Source organism: Bombus vancouverensis, chromosome 10 (assembly GCF_051014615.1).
Source record: "Bombus vancouverensis nearcticus chromosome 10, iyBomVanc1_principal, whole genome shotgun sequence".
In the NCBI taxonomy this organism is placed as follows: domain Eukaryota; kingdom Metazoa; phylum Arthropoda; class Insecta; order Hymenoptera; family Apidae; genus Bombus; species Bombus vancouverensis.
In genome coordinates, this window is record NC_134920.1 from 1,055,262 (window position 1) to 1,074,777 (window position 19,516).

General features: G+C 33.6%; 2 protein-coding genes across 7 annotated transcripts in view; one reads left to right on the forward strand and one right to left on the reverse strand.

The window, feature by feature from the left end:
• Positions 1–2,966: 2,966 nt before the first annotated feature.
• Positions 2,967–6,407, forward strand: bond (elongation of very long chain fatty acid james bond protein). Its single transcript, XM_033338768.2, has 7 exons — positions 2,967–3,188; positions 3,400–3,493; positions 3,851–4,041; positions 4,134–4,223; positions 4,309–4,365; positions 4,647–4,889; positions 4,973–6,407. The coding sequence occupies exons 2-7, from the start codon at positions 3,433–3,435 to the stop codon at positions 5,129–5,131; spliced, it is 801 nt and encodes a 266-aa protein (XP_033194659.1). The 5' UTR covers positions 2,967–3,188; positions 3,400–3,432; the 3' UTR covers positions 5,132–6,407.
• Positions 5,798–19,516, reverse strand: part of sit (stuck in traffic) — a 52,987-nt gene continuing 39,268 nt past the window's right edge. For 4 of the 6 annotated variants that reach the window (XM_076622337.1, XM_076622336.1, XM_033338761.2 and 1 more), the window contains exons 2-6: positions 11,044–11,160; positions 10,700–10,971; positions 10,433–10,616; positions 9,898–10,013; positions 5,798–9,755 (exon numbers count right to left, since the gene is read on the reverse strand). In XM_076622337.1, coding sequence (XP_076478452.1) covers positions 9,510–9,755; positions 9,898–10,013; positions 10,433–10,616; positions 10,700–10,971; positions 11,044–11,140 — 915 coding nt within the window. In that variant the 5' untranslated portion in view covers positions 11,141–11,160 and the 3' untranslated portion in view covers positions 5,798–9,509. Of the gene's footprint in view, positions 9,756–9,897; positions 10,014–10,432; positions 10,617–10,699; positions 10,972–11,043; positions 11,161–11,340; positions 11,361–16,132; positions 16,314–19,516 lie in introns of those variants that run through there. The other 2 variants (XM_076622333.1, XM_076622335.1) reach the window with 2 other exon arrangements.

A 19,516-nucleotide genomic window follows, 5' to 3' on the forward strand; every position in this document is an offset into this window, starting at 1 on the left:
TGTGACTTCATTATATGTATCGTTAAAACTTGAATTCTAATTCTAATTCTTATTTTATTTAGTATTTTATTGGGTTATTCTATAAGCAGGTAATATATATAATATATAATATAATTATATAATTGGTAAATAAAAATGCATGCACTTTCTACTAAATATCTGCAGGAATATTAAAACTTATAGCCGGTACTATAAGTGTTTTTCAATGATCAACGAAACACCGTACGTTTCTGGGACGCGAGGAGCGCGTTAAAGGGAAAATAGGACAATGACACGGTAAAAGTGACAAATATGAAATACATACATTCTGAACGCTTTAAAGCGTACTCTGATGTTTTAATACGTGATTTAATTACTAATTATTAATTTTAATGTCATTTTTAATTATCATACGTTATGATATATCTATATTGTAATATATATTAAAATGTGCTATAATATATTAGATACAATTCAATTGTATTTAATATTATTAATTTAATTATTAATTTTATCTTGTAATGTTTATTTAGTATAACTGTGTTATAAAATCGATCGATATATCGTATCAATGATTTCAACGAAAACTTCAGTGCATGCAAATCGAATTGCCATTGAACTCAATTTTTTCGCGCGTGTCTCAATCAAGTTATTGATACTGTTGCGAAGAATTCCGGTCAGGAACATACTTTTGCAAAACCTCTGTTCGTTTAACCCCGTTTCGCGAACTTCTATATTTCGAATTGTCCCGTCGGTTTACTTCGTTGTACCTGTGCTAAAAATGTCCTTCCGAGACGCTTATAATGGTTTTGTTTGTGAAGTAACTGCAAGTGTATTCGCGGCATTGGTCGGATCGTCATTGCTCCCATCCAAAGAAACGTTTTGGATCACAATTTACGAGACATCAACGCGTACCTGAGGTTAACTATTAAAGGATCCATTTACGACCACGTGATTTCTAATAGTAAAACCTACTGAAGGCGTGTACACCGTTACCGTTTGTTCTACTTGCAATTTTACTACCTCCACGAAGAAGGGGAATTCTAAAAATGGATTTCAAACATATTTCGCAGAGAATTAAGAAAAAGTTATGCTAATCGTTTCTTTCATAGGCAAATATTGATTAACAAAGTGACTATGGTGGTTAAAGTACGAAAAAGTGGCGATAATAACTAGCTTAACGAAAGATACACAGCTCGATCGTTTGTAATCAAATTACTAGACTTCACTGTTTGATCGACGATACGAAACGTCGGGTTTCGATGCAAATATTTAACTGTCGCTTGCCCCTCCGCTGTGCGTCACCTAATTGCATCAAGTCTATAAAGAGTTTAACAGGGCAAATATGTTCTCACACTCCAAGTTATTTTCTTCGTGACGTCTCTTTATTCCGGTCAAACAAGTCGTTCATCAATTTTGCAAATAGTCGTGCCGCAAACGAATGTGTAATTCTTATTATTTTTTACTCGTATATAATATTACGAGCCTGTCTCGTTGTTTGTACTATTTACGAATTCTGCACGTGTACGATGGTTTGTTACTATCATACAGGGTATCCCGCGATACTTCACATCCTATAAGCAAATGTTATGTAGGCCCAGGCTTTGAAACGTTTTATTAAAAAGCTATAACGGAATATGAAATAATAACGAATTGGTGTTTCGTCTACACACCATAGGAATACATTGTTGACATCTATTCGATATATGTTTACAAAGACTGTAATGATATGTTTACTTGCTGACGTCGTTGATTTAGTCAATCAGTCTGACAATGACTAAATGATCATTACTCTCAACATTAGATAGGTCGAGGATGATCAATTCTTTGTAGCCCAAAATCACCAGATATCACGCCAATAGATATTTGCTTGTGCGAAACTGCGAAAGAAAAAGTTTATCAAGCACAAATTAATTAATAGAAAGGATTCGTGATTAATTTGCCGTAATTAGGGAAAATTAATAAGAAATTAGTAATGAAATAAATTCTATTTCTCGCAGATGCCAGTTTTCCATTCATTATAGCGTGCAACATTTTGAAATGAAATTATAACGAAAATCTATCTAACGATAATCTATCTTTATGTGATATCGAACGAGAAGGCAGTTCGTTGTCATTTCTTATTTTTGTTTAGTATTTTAATAAAGCATTTAAGAATCTAAGTTTATATGCATAACATTTCTTTCTTATTTTTCCTTACAGGATATGTTGGTAAAGTTTAGCTGGGTAAAACTGAGATACTCTGTGCATTTGCTACGTGTAAAAGTTTGAATAGCAATCTTTCCTTCAACTTCAATAATGACAGATATAACATTAGCAAAGTATCTTTAACTGACCATAATTAAATCAAAGATAGTATTAGGACACCTATAAGGGATCGAAAATCATAGTGGTGTAAATGAAAATTTCGAGAATTTAGATTTAGTCAGAATATTTAAACTCTTAAAAGTATCATCCATTTAACTTTAATTTTATTCATCAACGTATTCATCACGTATCACATACCTCAATCGAATCACGAATTTTCATGGCATGATGTACGTAATCATACTGTAGAGTATTAAATACAAGATATTGTGTAGGATGCAAGAAGTATTAGCATAGTCTAATTTCTTAAAAAACGAATGCAACGAATAAATATCTTAATACCGGTGGCGTGGGAATGTACGTAAATCAAATAGAAAATTCTTTAACATAAATATTCATCCGTTTGCTGTTAATATTTAGTAGTTTCACCTATGATCAAGGAGTTACGCTTCCTTTGTCAATTTTAAAATATAATTTCCAAGTGGTCGTTTAATCGATCAATAAGAAATTCAGTAAATAAGAGTTCAGTAGTGACGTGCTTCTCAGGTCTCGTTATAATTCATTTTTACATGCATCACGACCTAGTCTTTTACCCCTTCTTCTTTTGCCGATCTGCTTCCCCCATCGAGCGGTTCGAGTTTCAATTTTACAGGGTATTCGAATCTTGTGGAGGGGCAGACGAAGAAGATCGAGGTTTTGGTCCTCCTAGTGGCCAGTTTGCCCGACAGATGATCAGTTTTTGGTTCGCGGCTTCTCCTTCAACATCTGCTCCTCTCGAGAAAAGGCTATTCGAGGGACTTCGAAAGGTTCACAAACAGAAAACAAGCACGGGGGCGGAAGTGAGTTTCGACGCTTCTCCGACCGAACAGAGAGAGAATCCGGTCTAATCTTGAGGATTTAAGGTGATGTCTTATTCTACTTACGTACTGGAAACGTGTGAAGTTTGACTTATTAATCGAAAAATTTACGAATGACATTTTACGATACTGAAAAAGTTGGTTAAGTTTCGTTATGTGTTTCCATTCAAGTTTGTCTAAATTTTCATTTTTAACCGTTCACTGATTTCTCTCTTTTTTTTTTTTCTAAGAAACAATCTTTTTGTTCGTTTTACAGTTGATTTGAAAGAAGATAGGAGAATTAGTCAGCATGTCGAACATAATTCGTTTGGTAGTCAACAACTACAATGAAATCTTGGAGGCTAACAAAGGTAATTGCGTGAACATCGTTCAACAGGAAGATAATGTCAAGCTGGATGTCCAAAAGTTCGCTCTTGCGAATAGAGCTCTTTCTTTTCGCGTCACGTCAATTAGCTTTATTCACTAAAGTCAAAGTAACCTACTTTATGAATAATACGGGAAACACTCAACTTTTCTTTAATATTTCAAATCAATAGCGATGCTAATTGATGCAAATTCTATGTAAAAGCGACGAAAAGGTCTCGATGCGCTTTGTATGTAAAAAGGAATTAAAATAGGAAATAGACAAAATGTTTTTACTACAAAAATACTACAGTGATCACTGAAAAATAGTCTAAGGTATTCGATTAAACCGTGTTTTTTTTTAGAAATAATGGTAGATTCCTGGCCAATGATGAGCTCCCCTGGACCTATGCTGTGCATCGTTGGAACCTACTTAGCGTTCGTTTTAAAAGTTGGACCGAAAATGATGGAAAAGAGGCCGGCATTTCAATTGAAAAACGTGCTGATTCTTTACAACGCGATCCAAGTGCTTTTCAGTATCTGGTTGACGCATAAAGTAAGATTCATTAGAACAACTAATAAATTCAAATTATTTCAATTCCTAATTTCACCTGTTTTGGTAATCATTTCTTTTGTGACTTTTAATAGGCTTTCGAACCCGGTGTTGCATCCCTCATGCTCTCACCTAAATGTAATAACGCGAATCGGCCACCTACGGATTTGGGAATTCAAACCACGGTGGGTTTGCCATAAAAATACATAAATAGCTGTAGTGTCCAATTTGTTAATTGCATGGTGTAATAATAAGTTTTATGTGAAATAGGTGACAAAAGCTGCCTGGTGGTATTTCATCGCGAAAATAGTCGAACTACTCGATACAGTGAGTTCAATATAATCAGTTATACAAGCGTAATTATTTAATACAGTAGAACTCCATTTTTCTGAACTCGCCAGGGAACAAACAATTCACATAACTGGATTTTACCCATTTTCCTCGCTATTCATTACTTTTTGTTCATGCAGTAGATTCAATCAACAAGGCTATAATCGATCATCAATTAAATTAACGATGATTTCGTTCGGACAGTCAATAGTTCAGATAAATAATACTCTACTTTGTATGCGCGAATACAATTTTTCAATTTTTCTATCACCTCAAAGGTATTCTTCGTTCTCCGAAAAAAACAAAACCAAGTGACTTTTCTACACGTGTACCACCATACGCTAACCGCGATATTCTCATGGTGCTATCTGAAATTTCTCCCCGGAGAGCAAGGTGCGCTAATTGGTTTCTTGAATACCTTCGTGCACATTGTCATGTACTCGTACTACCTGATAGCAGCTCTTGGCCCGCAATACAAGAAATACTTGTGGTGGAAGAAATACATGACCTGGATTCAGCTGGTAAATATCTTCACCAAACAACGCATCGACGCTTTCTTCCGAACTTAATACCTACACTAACCGTGTTTTCTTCGCTGCGCCAGGTGCAGTTCTTCCTGATGCTCGGCTACCAACTGATGATTCTCGCGATGGATTGCAAGGTACCAAGGGCTCTTACGTATTTCTTTATCGCCAACACGATAATCTTCATCTACTTATTCGGCAACTTTTATCGAAAATCCTACACGAAAAAGCAAGTTTAATATCTTCTAAAATCATCAATGTGACGCCTTCGTCAATCGAAATGGTGAATGAACGAAAATCGGAAACCACCCGATCTAAAGATGAAAACTTAAAAAAGAAAAAAAAGAAAACTTAAAAGGAAAAAGAAGTTCATTAACGCAAGAAAGTCGAATAAAAGGAATAAAGAGACGGAGCAAAGGTCGTATATGAGGACATAATAGAACGACAAAAGACCGCAAGAAAGCAGTTCTAATTAAAAAAAGGATTTGAATTCAAGGTCCGTTCGATTGGAGCGATTTCGATGAATCTAATTTGAAATTCCAATAAATAACGAGCTCCGTTCGGGATCTAGGCCAATAGGTCCAATGAACATACGATGTCTCAGGAAAGATACCGAGACGATTCGTCAGAAGCTGGAGAAAGTACAACGAAATCTTGACTGAACCCAAATCCCCGGGGGCGATCTCTGTAAAACTAGGTGGACTATGATTCAGGAAAAAGTTGAACAGAAAAGGCACTGTATCTTCTCTAGACGACTGTCACACGTGAGCATCGAAGAACGGTAATTGCTTTCTCCTCGGAAAGCAAGACCCTGCGTCTACCGCTCCTGTTTCAACTCTTAATCGATTGACTCTTCGATCAATTCCTATCTGGAGGAACTCATCACAAATAGTATATTTCTGAAATTATTTTTTATTTTCTCTTTCTTCTTATTCCTAAGATTTGATGATCTTTTAAATTAATTTTTAAATTAAATAGCTTTTGCCTTCTCGACTTCGTGTCGCAACTCTGTACAATATTTGGCTTTCATTGAAATCGTTTCGTTTTAACTCGGATGGATAAGCTGTCCTATGAAAAATCCTTTTTTATATAAGAATGTTGGCTAAGATTAATTTCCATTTTGCATTTTGTGAATCAGTTTCGTAACTACAGTCACGTGATATTGACAAACGATTTCAAAATCATGTATCTAGAAATAGCAATAGCATTATTTATCGTATTTATATATACGTAACTACGATTAGACGCGTCACAATATTATAGACTATTCGATGTATCATGAGACACCGAAGAAAAAATATTTTGTTGATTCGTTCGAAAACGCGAACAGTCATTTACTTGTGTTTTGAACGAATCAACGAATTTTAAACGCATATCTGTCACGCCTGATGCAACAGTGTGCAACATAAGCAGAAATGTTGCCGTTAATCATGGCATATGTTAATATTCTGCATATTTATAGAAGTCGATCGCAATTAAGACATGTAAATACAAAATGTTATTATTTATTCACAACTTTTTAGACGAGTTGACAAAAGGAGGATCTCAATACAGCTTGTAAATTTTAATGCAACGTTCGAAATATGTTTTGGATTTTTCTATCTTTAAAAATAATGGTCAATGGAAATGTATATGGATTTGATCTATTATGATGCAAATCACGATCGCGAAACGGCACTGCAGCAACTAAAAGTAATCAAGAAACGTAAATTGTATTTAAGATAAAAATCTTCGGACAATTCTTTCTTTCTTTCGAAGATTCGGACAATTTATAAATTTTTAAATGTCTATCTCAATATAAGAGGTAATCCCTAAAGAGTCATTTTAAAAAGAGATCTTTACATGAAGTTGTATTAAAATTCAACGAGTCAAAGTTAGATCTCTCTTCTTGTGACGTCTACTTTCATTCTTCTTTTCCTTTTCTTCCATTTCCCACATAAATCATTGCCGTTAACAGTAACTAAGTAACAGATTCTAATATTCTTGCAAACAGAATTTAATAAAGTTGGCCAATAAGTAATTTGTCTTTCATAAATGTGTTTCTTTTTTTAACACTTTATGCAGCTAATGATAATTAATATTCTTTCTTTATGTAGACACAGTAAGTAGCAAAATATGAAGAAAATTTCAATGAAAAACGTACAAAAAATATAAACAAATCATCGTTATGATTGATTTTCTCGCATGTATAATTAGGAAAGTATCGTGATTCAATATTTATGTTCAAATATAGCTTGCAAAGCGTGCTGCACATTGTGGAAATAATAAATAACAGCTGTCTTACAATATATCTAAATGTAATTGGAAACTGTAAAATTCAGTGAAATTTAACGATTAATTTCCACTAATTAAAAATGAGGTTTCTGCAACGAGGCTGGTACGAAGCGAACTTAAAGCCATTTTCTTTGTCTTCGTTGCTTCATTATTAAACTTTATTCTTGTTAACACTTAAATATGTATTATGTGACTCGTAAAATAATTCCTAGTCCTAATAGTTATTCTAAGTCCGCACAAACTTTTTCCTTAACTTTTTATACTCCAACAAATATCTTCGACGTTTCAGTCATTGGAGTTGTGCTAATAAGCAACCATAAATCAACTCTTCTTTTAATTATTTCATGTTAAAAAATTCTTGAAAGATCGTGTTTATTCTTCAAATTACACTCATTTATAACTACGGGATAAACATTCCTTTCAATTTAAATAACAAAGATTTGAGCAAAGCGCGTAACAAAAGACCGACATGTCTGACGTAATTCGCATTTTTTCCTAGAATTTCACAGACTACACCATGACAAATTGATTCTGAAAGAGTGGTTCTCTAAAATTTGTAGACAAAAAACGGGACAAGTTACGATGCTTGAACAGGTATGAAGCTGGAATTCGGGAGATTTCAGATTTATTTTCAGAGATACACTGCGTTTCTCCTTGAGAATTATTTCGTACTTGTTCGTTTGCGGGTGAAAAAGTCCACTGGATCCCTCACTGTTTTTGTGAAACGGTACGTTGATTCATCGGCGGTAATCAATATAAAATTTTGATTATTTACTCGACCTGAATGTATTTGCAGCTTATACTTATTTGATGCCCTTTATGAAACTCTACATCGTAAAATGGAATGTATAAAATACTTTGGATTAATTAATAATTACGTAGAAGATCGAAGAAGTTGGCAGCCTTGTTAAAACATCGTGCCGTTTAAATGACCGTCATAAGGCTTATTATTCGATAATACTATCTAGATAGTCTTAATCTGTTAATAGACTGACGATTGAAATGATTGAAATTATACTAACATTAAAACCAACCAGTCAATTTCATTCTCGTTGTAATATATTGTAAGTCTACATACTTCAGAAGAACGATCTGTTCTTTTATTTATCTAATACTGTCTAATTGGGCACGAAAACTAAAAATTAGTCCGATGAAGCTGTATTTTCAAATTCTTTAAAGTACGTGAATACTCACATTCATTTTCTAGTTAAGTCGTAATGATGTAATTCAAGAATAAATTCTTTTTAAGCGGATCGTCAAACGATTAGTTAGAATATTTTCTATATTAATCTATAAAATATTATATTAATGTAAGGTAAATTCGGGAGATACGCCACCCTTTTTGATTAAGGCTCAATAACAAATATGGCTTCATATTGATTAAAACGATTAATTTTTTTATTGCAATAATACGCTTATATACTATGAAAAGCAAAAGCATTTCTCAATTTTTCTTATGCAGAATTCATAAAAATTACAAAAAGTGATACGTTGCTAAAATGGCAGCTCTCCTACATCTTAAAGATGTCACATGCACTAATTCCTGTTCCTTAAATTTTTTTTCTGTGTTTACTAGTTGATAAGAAGCTACTAAATAGTAAAATAGGTCTTGTCTCCATTACGCTTGTAACAAGCATTGCGTAATGTCTCACATATATAAAATTTTTAAGTAATTTTTTGTACAGTTATCGCTTTAATGGTTCACAGACACAGACCTGTACATTGAGAGTCGAGCAGGTACTAACGTATTTTTTCATGCACACAAGCAGGGTTACGACAAGACGCAACATATACAATTCTCTTTCTCCGATTAGAAGATATTACAAGTATGGCGTTTTTCCTCTGAATTTACCTTGTGTAACTTCAATTAAAACTCTCGCGCGTCTTTCCCCTTTCTGATCAATTCCTATCGCTAGTAATTACTCCACATTCTTGAATGGTTATAATTGACGCATGCAGTTAAAGACTTCGTAGATGACAGTCTGTCCGCAAACGATCAAGGAGAAACGATCGATTTTATGCGCAAATATACACTTCTTCCCCATTATCGCCAACAGACGCGACGTGAACCAAAGAAAATAAGTTTTTCCGATTTTCCTAGGGAATTTTCAAGAAATTTTCGTGGTTGTAAAATTCAGCTCCTATTGTTCATGGAACCATTGACGTTGAAGGATCAAAAGCACAGTCACCGTGAATGTAAATCCATTCAAACATCCCATAGTCGTTTCATCGACCAATCGTAGATGATCCACTTTTAACGCGTTGAAGCCAACGGCAACGAACGAATATTCTGGTCGATTTTTCTTCTTCTCGTTGCTTGTTTCTTACTCATGGATTTCTAGACTAGTCCGTTTTCCTTTTTCCATTTTGCGTGTTTCCATTTGCCACTTTCTTCGCGACTCTATTCTCTTTGCCCTCTATCGATTTCGAATAGTTTTCGTTATACTTATACGCGTTGCTGTAGAAATCGGCGAACAAGAAGTAGAAGAACATCGCGTTTGGCAGAATTATGATGAGCGACCATTTTGGGTAGTCACAGTCGTAAATGAGCAATTGGCAGCTGTGCAGAAACGCCAAGCAGAATTGACCCTGTTTAACATAAGTGTTTAACATAAATGTTTAAGAGAAGTGTCTATTGCATTTATCTATATGAATGAAACCATGGTATTTACGGCTATTTAGAAAACTCAGAGTAAACATGAAAAATAACGCATAGAGGAAAGATGTTCACCATTTGGAGAGTCGTGATGTATTTCTTCCACCATAGATATTTCTGGTACCGAGGTAGTAGTGCAGCTAGTAAGTAGTACGTGTACATGATAATGTGCACGAAACTATTAACAACGCCTGGAAGAAAACGATCTGGCCGTAATTAAGTGAAGAATGAGAATGTAATGTTTTAATATTAATTAGTTCGAGATCGGTACTCAGACATTAACTTGCGCAATACCTTTCCATTAGTTCGGATCTGAGGATCTATCAGGTAATAAACCAACTAAAATTATAAAAGGCAAAAAAAAAATATATATTAACTTGAAACATTATATTTTTAAAAACAGTCGCTCGGTTGGAAACTGAATTGTAAATTGTTTGAGGTATAAAATAATCGCTGATTCTAAAATCGAGTAAAAAATGAGTATTTATAGCCAGAGCTGTCGATTTAATGAAATGCAAATTAATTACAACTGCAGAAACCATTTAACTATTAGCGACAATTTTGTTAATATACACCGATTTCCAATGTATTAAGGAAACGTAAACTTTACCTATAAATGTGCCATGTCCACCCGGATAATATTTGGTAGCGCCCCAAGAGGCCATCGGCATTACAGTGTGATGATACAAATGGAGGAATGTGATTTGGCTCTCTTTCTTTCTTAGAACGAAGAATATTGTGTCTAGAAGTTCCGACAGCTTCGCCAAAAAATAAATATATACACCTCTGGCGACCTACGATAAATTTATATTTAGTTAAAGTTGAAAAGTAAAATACATAATAAGAGTCAAATGGAAATTAGAAATGGTAATAATACTCTAAGTGCGTCTGGTGAGTTAGAATAGTCAACAGGTTGACACTTCCAACTGTACTTTCGAAGCCAAGCTGCGTCCAGACCTTCGTAAAATAGCCAAAAGCTGAGGAGAACTTGCAGGAAGTTGTAGAAGACTAGAATTTTCTTTAATTGGTATGGTTTTCTGTGCTCCATATGTCTCGGACCCCAAGATAGGATGAAATACAAATAACCGATTATAATACTAGCACCAGGTACGGGTGATGGTATGAGGAACCAATCTCTTGTCCGAGGATCTAAAAGAGGAAATTAATATACAACAGGAGAATCAAAGAAAATAATCATTGAAAAAAGATATTATTTCTTACCCGATAGATCGTGAAACACATAGTGATAAAATCGAACCACTGAGTTGTTGTAGATATTTGACATCCTATCGATGTGAGGTGCGCTGCTCATATTCATTGGAAGCTCGACTAAAACAACTGAAAATATAACAATTGTTTCATAAGATTGTGTAAGATTTCAAATATTATTTTGTTCTTTTATTAGAAACAAAAGCTGACCCTTTCATGCACAGTGTATATACACTGTAATATATTATAGTAAGTTATTAATATATATAATATATATAATATATTTGTTTATATATGTGTAAAACTGACCTCATGTTTTAGTACATTATGTCTTCTTTAGAAAACCATTCGGAAAAATGTGTTTCTACTATTAACAATTAAATTAAAAACTGCGATAAAAATGAAAAATTACGGTGACAATGTATATCTAGAAATTGCTATTATCTATCGTAGTTGAAGCATCAAAGTAAAAGAATAAAGAAGAAGAAAAATTAATATCTAAATAATGATAATTAGCTTTAACCACAATATGTAGCAGCAATCAATTTTAGTTTTTGAGTTGTTTACTTCATTTCGTGATATCTAGTTGCGCAAGCAGATCGATCGATTGCACAAATCTACATTCTCCCTCGTAATCTACATATGAACCGGTTCCGATCCTATATTGCACGTTTCGGTGCATGATGGAAAAGAAGAGAAAACAGTGGCACGCTCGATTTCGCAGTCATTAATGACAATATTTAAACTGTTCGCCCAATAGCAATATTCCACCATATAGATAAATATCGTGCTATTTTTTGCTACCTTATTTTTTTTCCACTTCTAGCTCATAGACATTGCTGTTCATACAGGAATTACAGGCAAGATAGATGAAGTCGCTTTTACATTTTTAGTTTAAACTCTCCATCCATTCTTATTTTATATTGGCTACTACAATAAGATTTTAAAATAAAGTGTTTTCATTTGGTATACCTGTAGCTGCTTATTTAGAGTCTGTTTAGTATAGAAGTCTATTTGATTGTCTACTTAAACGACCGTTTCAAACCCCAGGACCGTTCGAATGTAATTTTATGATCGCTCGTAAAATTACGATCAACCTTTTCCTCTCGAAACAAGTGGAATAGAACGTAACGGTCAGACGAATTTTCCGTCGAAGAATATGTCAAGAATGATAGTTTAAGCAAGGACACTTTAAACATGTTGGTCTACTTTCTTCAAAGCCACAAACGATGGTAAAACTTAAACGGTTTGTCCTCGATCGCTTTTACTAGGCCTGCAGTTTAACCATCGACAAGCGAATGGTGAATCACGAGTTCTAAGAGATTCGATATTTTCGAACGATTCTTGGGGAATGGTAATGGGGGAGAGCGTAGATTTTCACTGCGATACGGTGTGTCGGAGGAAAGAAAAAATAAAGAACTGACGCAATTACAGTAATCGACCATTGCTCATACGAAGGACCAAAGGCAACCTTTCATTAAATAAATTAACCGAACCTTGTTCATTCTCAACGAATTATATTAATTTTATATTTATTGTATTTTGTCTTTTATATGATTTTATATTCATACACTTGACAATGACTTAGTGCTCCATCAAAAAGTAATAATAATTCTTCTTTTCATTTGCGAATAATTGCAAAAGTTACACGGGACCTTTTAATAGAATTTTCTTCTGTTAAATACCGTTGTTTGAAGAGCAATTTCATGTACACTGCTTTATAAAATCCCAGTTACTTCTGTAAATGCTTGATACAGTTAACGACATTCCTATTTCTTGAACACTTTTCCGACGTATAAAACCTCTATCCAAGAAATTGCCTGCGGAAACAGTTATCTAGTTATCTAGTACACGAGCAGCGTGCTCTGTCATTATCTTTTTTGAAGAAATTTCATCCTGCATACTTAATCGAACAAGTGGATTGACAAAGATCGACTAACGTATCGCACATGTATCTCGAAAATGTGACAACTCAAAATAATCCAGCATCGTTCATTAATTGGTGCATAAGAAGAAATTGAATATCCTTAGGAATTTTTTTAAATTTATGATAAATCCTTTTGGAAAATTCACAACGCTCATAGTTATTTATGTCAACGGTAATTACATAAACGGTGATCGGTTTCATTAGAAAGAAACTACGCATCAGTGAATTACTTTGTTTTCTCGTAAGGCTCCATCATAATGTCGTTTTTTACGATTTGTATGTAATATCAAGTAAAAAACATCGATTGATATAATTAATAGAATGTTATTCGACTGTGTTTATAATTATCGTAACCGATTAGATCGTTTGCATATTCGTATTAACTTGACATTCATATTTTTTTCTCGCATTCCGAGATACGAACCATTCTATTACATGTTGCAATTTCCTTCCAATACTACCTAGTAATGACTTGCACTAGTTCGTAAACAGCCTGTCTTTTTTCATCGACTTCTGTACGCTCCAGAAAAATGTTCGAACTGTAATATTTTCTGGAAATACCAATCAGTGGGTTTTACTTTCCTCATGTACAATATACAGGTTGATATACATTCTATAAACAGGGTATTCACGTTCATATTAGTTCCCAACGTCTCTATCATAAACGATAAGCACGAGGAGAAAAATGAAAGAGGAAAAGTCGAATAGTTCAAAGTAAACGAAATGTTCGCATGTGCATTTTTGCAGTTGCACTATTTTTTAAAATTGAGACCTTTCTTTTTTTGCATACATCAGATCCTCTCATTATTCTACGAAAAAGAGATATTAGGATAACATTGGTCGAAAACTGATTAGTTTAAGAAGTGCTTTAACTTTAATTTTGTAGAATTTATCATATGTAAGACAAAGAAAACGAAAATACAAGAGTACTACGTTGCGTCTTACCTTGCTCTTCGTATGATATTCTACAGAATTAAAATTAAAGTATCTCTTAAACTAATCAATTTACCTGAATACTTTTTTGCACGGAACGACGAGAGCATTCAATATATGCTAAAACAAGGAAGATCATGTTAAAAAATAGTGCAGCTGCAAAATGCACATTTTTGTATATGTATTTTTTCGCTTGCGAGGAAGATATTGTCAATATGCAGTACATTTTAAATCATCCATCTTTTTCCTCTTTCAATTTTTCCTCATACTTATCGCTTACAAGAAAAACGTTGCAAACTAATAACACGAATTGCTTTACGTATAGACTCGTTAAATTACATGATTATTCAAATAGCATAATTAATTATCATATAATTCCGACGTACAGATGGATGATATTGCCATGTTAAATAGTATGGATAGCAGAATTCTTCAGACAGCGTTAAATAAATCAGGCTAGCAATTGCGAAAAAATCCTGGCGGTTACTCAAAAAAATATGTAGATCTGTTTATAACATTCGAGGAAAATATATCATTGTTTACGTTCTTATATAAAATACAACTTTATTTAGCATTAGATATGCAAACAATAACATCATTAACAAGTAACACTTTGGAACTCGTTATTCATGGAATAAATATGCAGCAGTTAGCAGAGCCATTCTATAGCCAGCAGAATATAATAATGGCAATCGACCGCAGGAGAATATGATTAAGAATACGACCAGGAAAATTCTCACTTTGTAGATCGCTTTAGTTTGATTTTAACATTTAAATAAGACGATCATGAATGATAGTAATTGATACACACTGAGCTTCATAAACAGTCAAATATACGAATACTTCTCTATAAAAATGTAATACACAAGTTTAAGTATAAAATACCTTTTCGCATTTCTTAGTACTAGCGAAATTATTAACCGCAAACTATTATCCCTTATTTATTTTCTATTATTAAGTATTCTTATCCGTTCTTTTCTATCATTATTAGAAATCATAAAATAAATACATTAGAAATAATTAATTTTTCAAAATATATTTTGAGACTTATTTGTACACTTATTGCTAATTAGATAATCGCGTCTCTGTTTTATTTTGAGTCCCGAATTTATTCAAAAAATATCTTATGACTCGCTCTTTATACAGATTAATGTTCTATTATTATTTGATACTGTCAAATATTAAGTAAATCATTTGTAAATAATTTATTTCTTAAATAAAATGCATTGAATGGATATCTTTCGACTCGTACTTTTCGCTCATTAGTATTTCAACATTTTACTCCTACATAGAATATATAGAAATTTATACATAGTACGAGAAAGAAGAATTCATAGATTATCTTTCAAACCGTAATCTCATTACTTGTTCCTATCATGTGTTATAATCATCGTGGAAATAAATGGCATTTCGAATTTACGTTGGACAACCGCTAATAAATTCTCGTTCTAAAATCAAGAACCGTGGTAAATCTATTCTTTCAACCACAAATATCTCTGCCTCTCGCGTAATCGATATATATACAATTTTCATCATTATACAATTTCTTAATCCTTCTTGATTTGTATCTATTTTTTACGCAATTATTAAAACATCGACTGATTGATCCAAAGTGAGAGTTACCCATTATTATAATTATAACAACAATGATTTGAATGATTTATAATCATCTGTGATAGATTAAGTATTTTATAATAGTTACTCATGATTTAGATGATTTACAACTGGTGGTGATATATGACGATTTAAAGTACCATGAACGGTGTGTAAGATCTGTAAAGGGGATAGCAGGCAATGAATGATGATCGTGATGATAATTATGCATATACGTAATAACTAATCTAATTTTACAACTACGACATTCCACCAGAATGCGTGCAATGGTAAAGCGAAAAATAAAGTGGAAAAATATCCCGCAGCGATATTTACTACACACCGCTTCCTGCATATCGGAGCAGTCGCTCTTAATTTACTCGGTTAATTAAGAAAGAGATAGTTAGGCATAATATAGCCATAGTTAAGCGTTCAATCACAAACAGGCGAATAGCTTATCAACTCATCAATCTTCAGACTGATTCTAAATGTCTCGTTCTCATTAAAAGCATGCTGAAGTGCAAATCACGTGAGAAGTGTGAGTAAAGAAACAAAAGACTCTTAATTAAAGATCAGTGGACATCAAAGACAAGTCTGGTATGACTGTTGGTTACACTACGATTATGAACGTATCGAGATGTATGTCACCAGTTCATCTTCTCGTCAGCCCGTCTCGTTTCTGTGTCACATGCTGCCTCAGAAAATGCAGAAACCGGTTTCCAACACGGTGCAGTCTGCTCGAATCGCAGCCGTCGTACTTTTGATTTCGAGTCTTCTTTTATCCGGGCACATTCCCTGAGAAACTTGCATATTAGTCGATAGTTTAATCGATTAATCGATTATTCGCTTGCATATTAGCGATGTGGTCATAGGCGGTCTTATATCGTGGGGTCTATAGGATGATTCATAGTTCATAGTAGTAGCGAAAGTCACATGATACTCTTTGTATTATATAATTGTTTGTAAATAATAAGTAGAAATAAGTATGGGATTATAGAAAGAAAAAATAATTTATAGTTGTAACTACGAATTTTAACTGACGTATTTTTCTTTATAAAAAACAAACTTTTCTGATTTTCCTGTTCAACGCATATGAGATAGTATAAACTATCCGATATAATAATATACTTCATAGTAATTATGAACTGCTACCCATCATTAAGTATAACGTTTGAAACGATAAACTTCATAATATGCTAAAATTCATTAATAAGAAACAATTGATAATAAGACCACAATTCGACCAAAACAATGGTCAAAATAATGTAACGGTGTAATAACATTTGTTTTCGTCGTCAACAGACAAGTACGTACTCGACGCGAGGTTTACGCTAAAGAAGTAATCAATTTTGAATAGCAAGAAAAGAAATCCATCACGATGTTTCAACAAGTTAAAAGACAAAACTTGTAACATCTATTACAATAATTTAATTCCTGGAACATTTTCAACACTTCCTACAAATAACATTCATGAAGCATGTAACGCATGTTGAAAACTGCATATAGCGGCACAGTGCCATTATTATTCCACGACATAGATACACATTAAAAACATCTACTACAAAATATGCATCGTTTGCATTCAGGTAGTGCACATTATTTGCATCGGAACGATTTTACATTTACAAATATTTGTCTCTTGCAAGTTATACGAGTAAAATAATACGACTAGCGACATGCTTAACGTTATCCCCATAAAATATGACTCATTTCGCAACATAGAATCGTGAGACGATATTTATTGCTGATTCAACTTTGACATATAGACCTCGATATTCGCTTGATAGAAAACAACCATCATACGTTCGTTCTAACGGAAACGGTGAAGTTACGCTTCGAAAATTTGCGGTCGCTAAACCAGAGAACGCGAAATGGAAATTCATAACCGCGACCCATACACGTTTCCCTTGTATTTGCCTCGTTTTTTCCTTGCGTATCTCGCACGCTCGGAATTATGCCAGCGCCACAGATCAGCTGACTTCTTACAAATAAGATCATTTTCGAAATAACGATCCTTGGTTATACATTTTGTGCATATTTAACTACTTGCTTTTAAGAATTGAGATCATGTAAGACTTAACTTTCTGCCTCGCGATGACCATGTTTCACGGCGTTTCGCGATTTATCTTCGCGGAGGTTTCGCAACCTCGTTCCGTGGACGCACAATATAATCTCTTGCAACGTTACGATCGACGACGATGATAAATACGCCTGCAAAACGTTGCGAAAATGTTACGAAGTCATCCTGGAAATTTTGGAAATGTTCGAAAGGAAAGAAAGCGAGAATCTTGGAAGGAAAAGGAAAGTTTAAGGAGATCGAAAATCGGTTCGATTATTTGGCTCATTTAAGACATTCAGTTTAAGAGGAAGCAAACCGATATAACATAGAACTCTGTGCAGATCAATTCCACAAATATCTTTGCTTATTCTACAAAAATTATTGTTTGAAATCTATCTTAAAATTTACAATTATTTGTATTTATTTCCTTGTAATTAAGAAACTTGCAGAAGTAAATTATTTATTTTTTTAGATATTGGGTACTAACCGTGCATTCGAATATTGGAATTGAAAAAGTAAAGGCGATCAGTTTGTCTTCTGAGAGATTCATGTTATGTTCTTCTGGATTTGACATTTTAACAGATTAATCACTCTGACGCGACTGTACAAAATTGCTAAAGGAAACATCTACATACACATTCCTATTCAATCAAGTAAACACGTTGACATCTTTCGTTTCATTTCTAGTCAAATCCCGATTGAACAACCGCATGACAATTGCGATCTCCCATTTGATCCGCGATCGTACGTTTTGCATATACGCATTTTGATGGAAGGAACGAAATTCCATGCACATAAACAACAACAAGTATGCTGCTGCAATATAGGTAATAAGTAAACAAAGAGACTTACCAACCAACTACTTACATATACTCATTCTTATACTCATTGAATTAGGAAATAAATTGTTCAAAGTATCGAATTAAATGCCATACCTCAAGAGTCAAATTCTGTTCAAATTGTAATTCTTAGGTTTTAGAACGGTGATTGCATGAGAAATTTATCTATTAATTTAGAAGCATGCGGATATTGATAGACGAGTAAAAAATAATTGACTCTTCACAAACATTGTATTGTGTGTTAATGGGTTTCAATAGCAATCATTTTCAAGTGCGTTATTCAAAACATAAATAATCTAAGAAAAAAGTCATGAATATCATCAAAGAATTTACATCCGTGGATTATACTCGAGTAAATTAATTAGCCAATCGATCTATTAACATACTGAGATATATACATACTAGATTGATAATCAGTTGTATACACTGTAAATATACATAATAAGTATGTTTTAATATAAAAGTAAATCAAACTCGATTGAGACACTCGTCTTTTGATAATCGTTTCGAAAAGTCCAAAATTGAAAGACCGAAGCACGACGAATATAAAAAGAAGTAATGCACAACGGTTAAAAATGAACCAATGTCGACTCATTTTTAAAAAGTGTAAATTTATCAAACAAAAAGGAATTTAAATTAATGTAATGGCGCGTTGTTGAAAATTCGGTTCAAAAATCAGGCAATGTCAAAAGGCTTTTGCAAACTCTTTGAAGTTTCACCTCCTATTCTTGGAAAGTGAATATTAATAAAAAAAAAAAAGAGTTTCAATCGATCAAGTGACGCATTGCTCCTGAAACTATGTCCGCTACGCTTTCTTCTTGTCAGCTATTTTTATTTTTATCGGTATCGCGCGAGCGAAAAAGGATTGCAAGAACGCGAGCAACCATTTTCGTTGCCATTGGCAGTGAAGCAGGAACATAAGTAATACGATAGTTCTCTATACGAAATTTGTGAAATTGTTACGCGAGCAGTCGCGTTCGATCTACGCGAAAGTAGGAAGTAGATAGGATAAATTTATTGGATTTCATTACCTGGGATCGGTATGTCTGACTTAACTTATACAAAGACAACCTGTACTTCGTACACCTACATATATACTGCGTCTGTAATGAAATTGAAATCTAATTAAAGAGA

What these genes read in the sequence shown, in the direction of transcription:
- bond (XM_033338768.2), top strand. Translation starts at nt 3,433, where the DNA reads ATGTCGAACATAATTCGTTTGGTAGTCAACAACTACAATGAAATCTTG. An exon ending in ATTTGGGAATTCAAACCACG is followed by an intron (nt 4,224 to 4,308) that starts GTGGGTTTGCCA and finishes TATGTGAAATAG; the next exon opens with GTGACAAAAGCTGCCTGGTG. An exon ending in ACATGACCTGGATTCAGCTG is followed by an intron (nt 4,890 to 4,972) that starts GTAAATATCTTC and finishes TCGCTGCGCCAG; the next exon opens with GTGCAGTTCTTCCTGATGCT.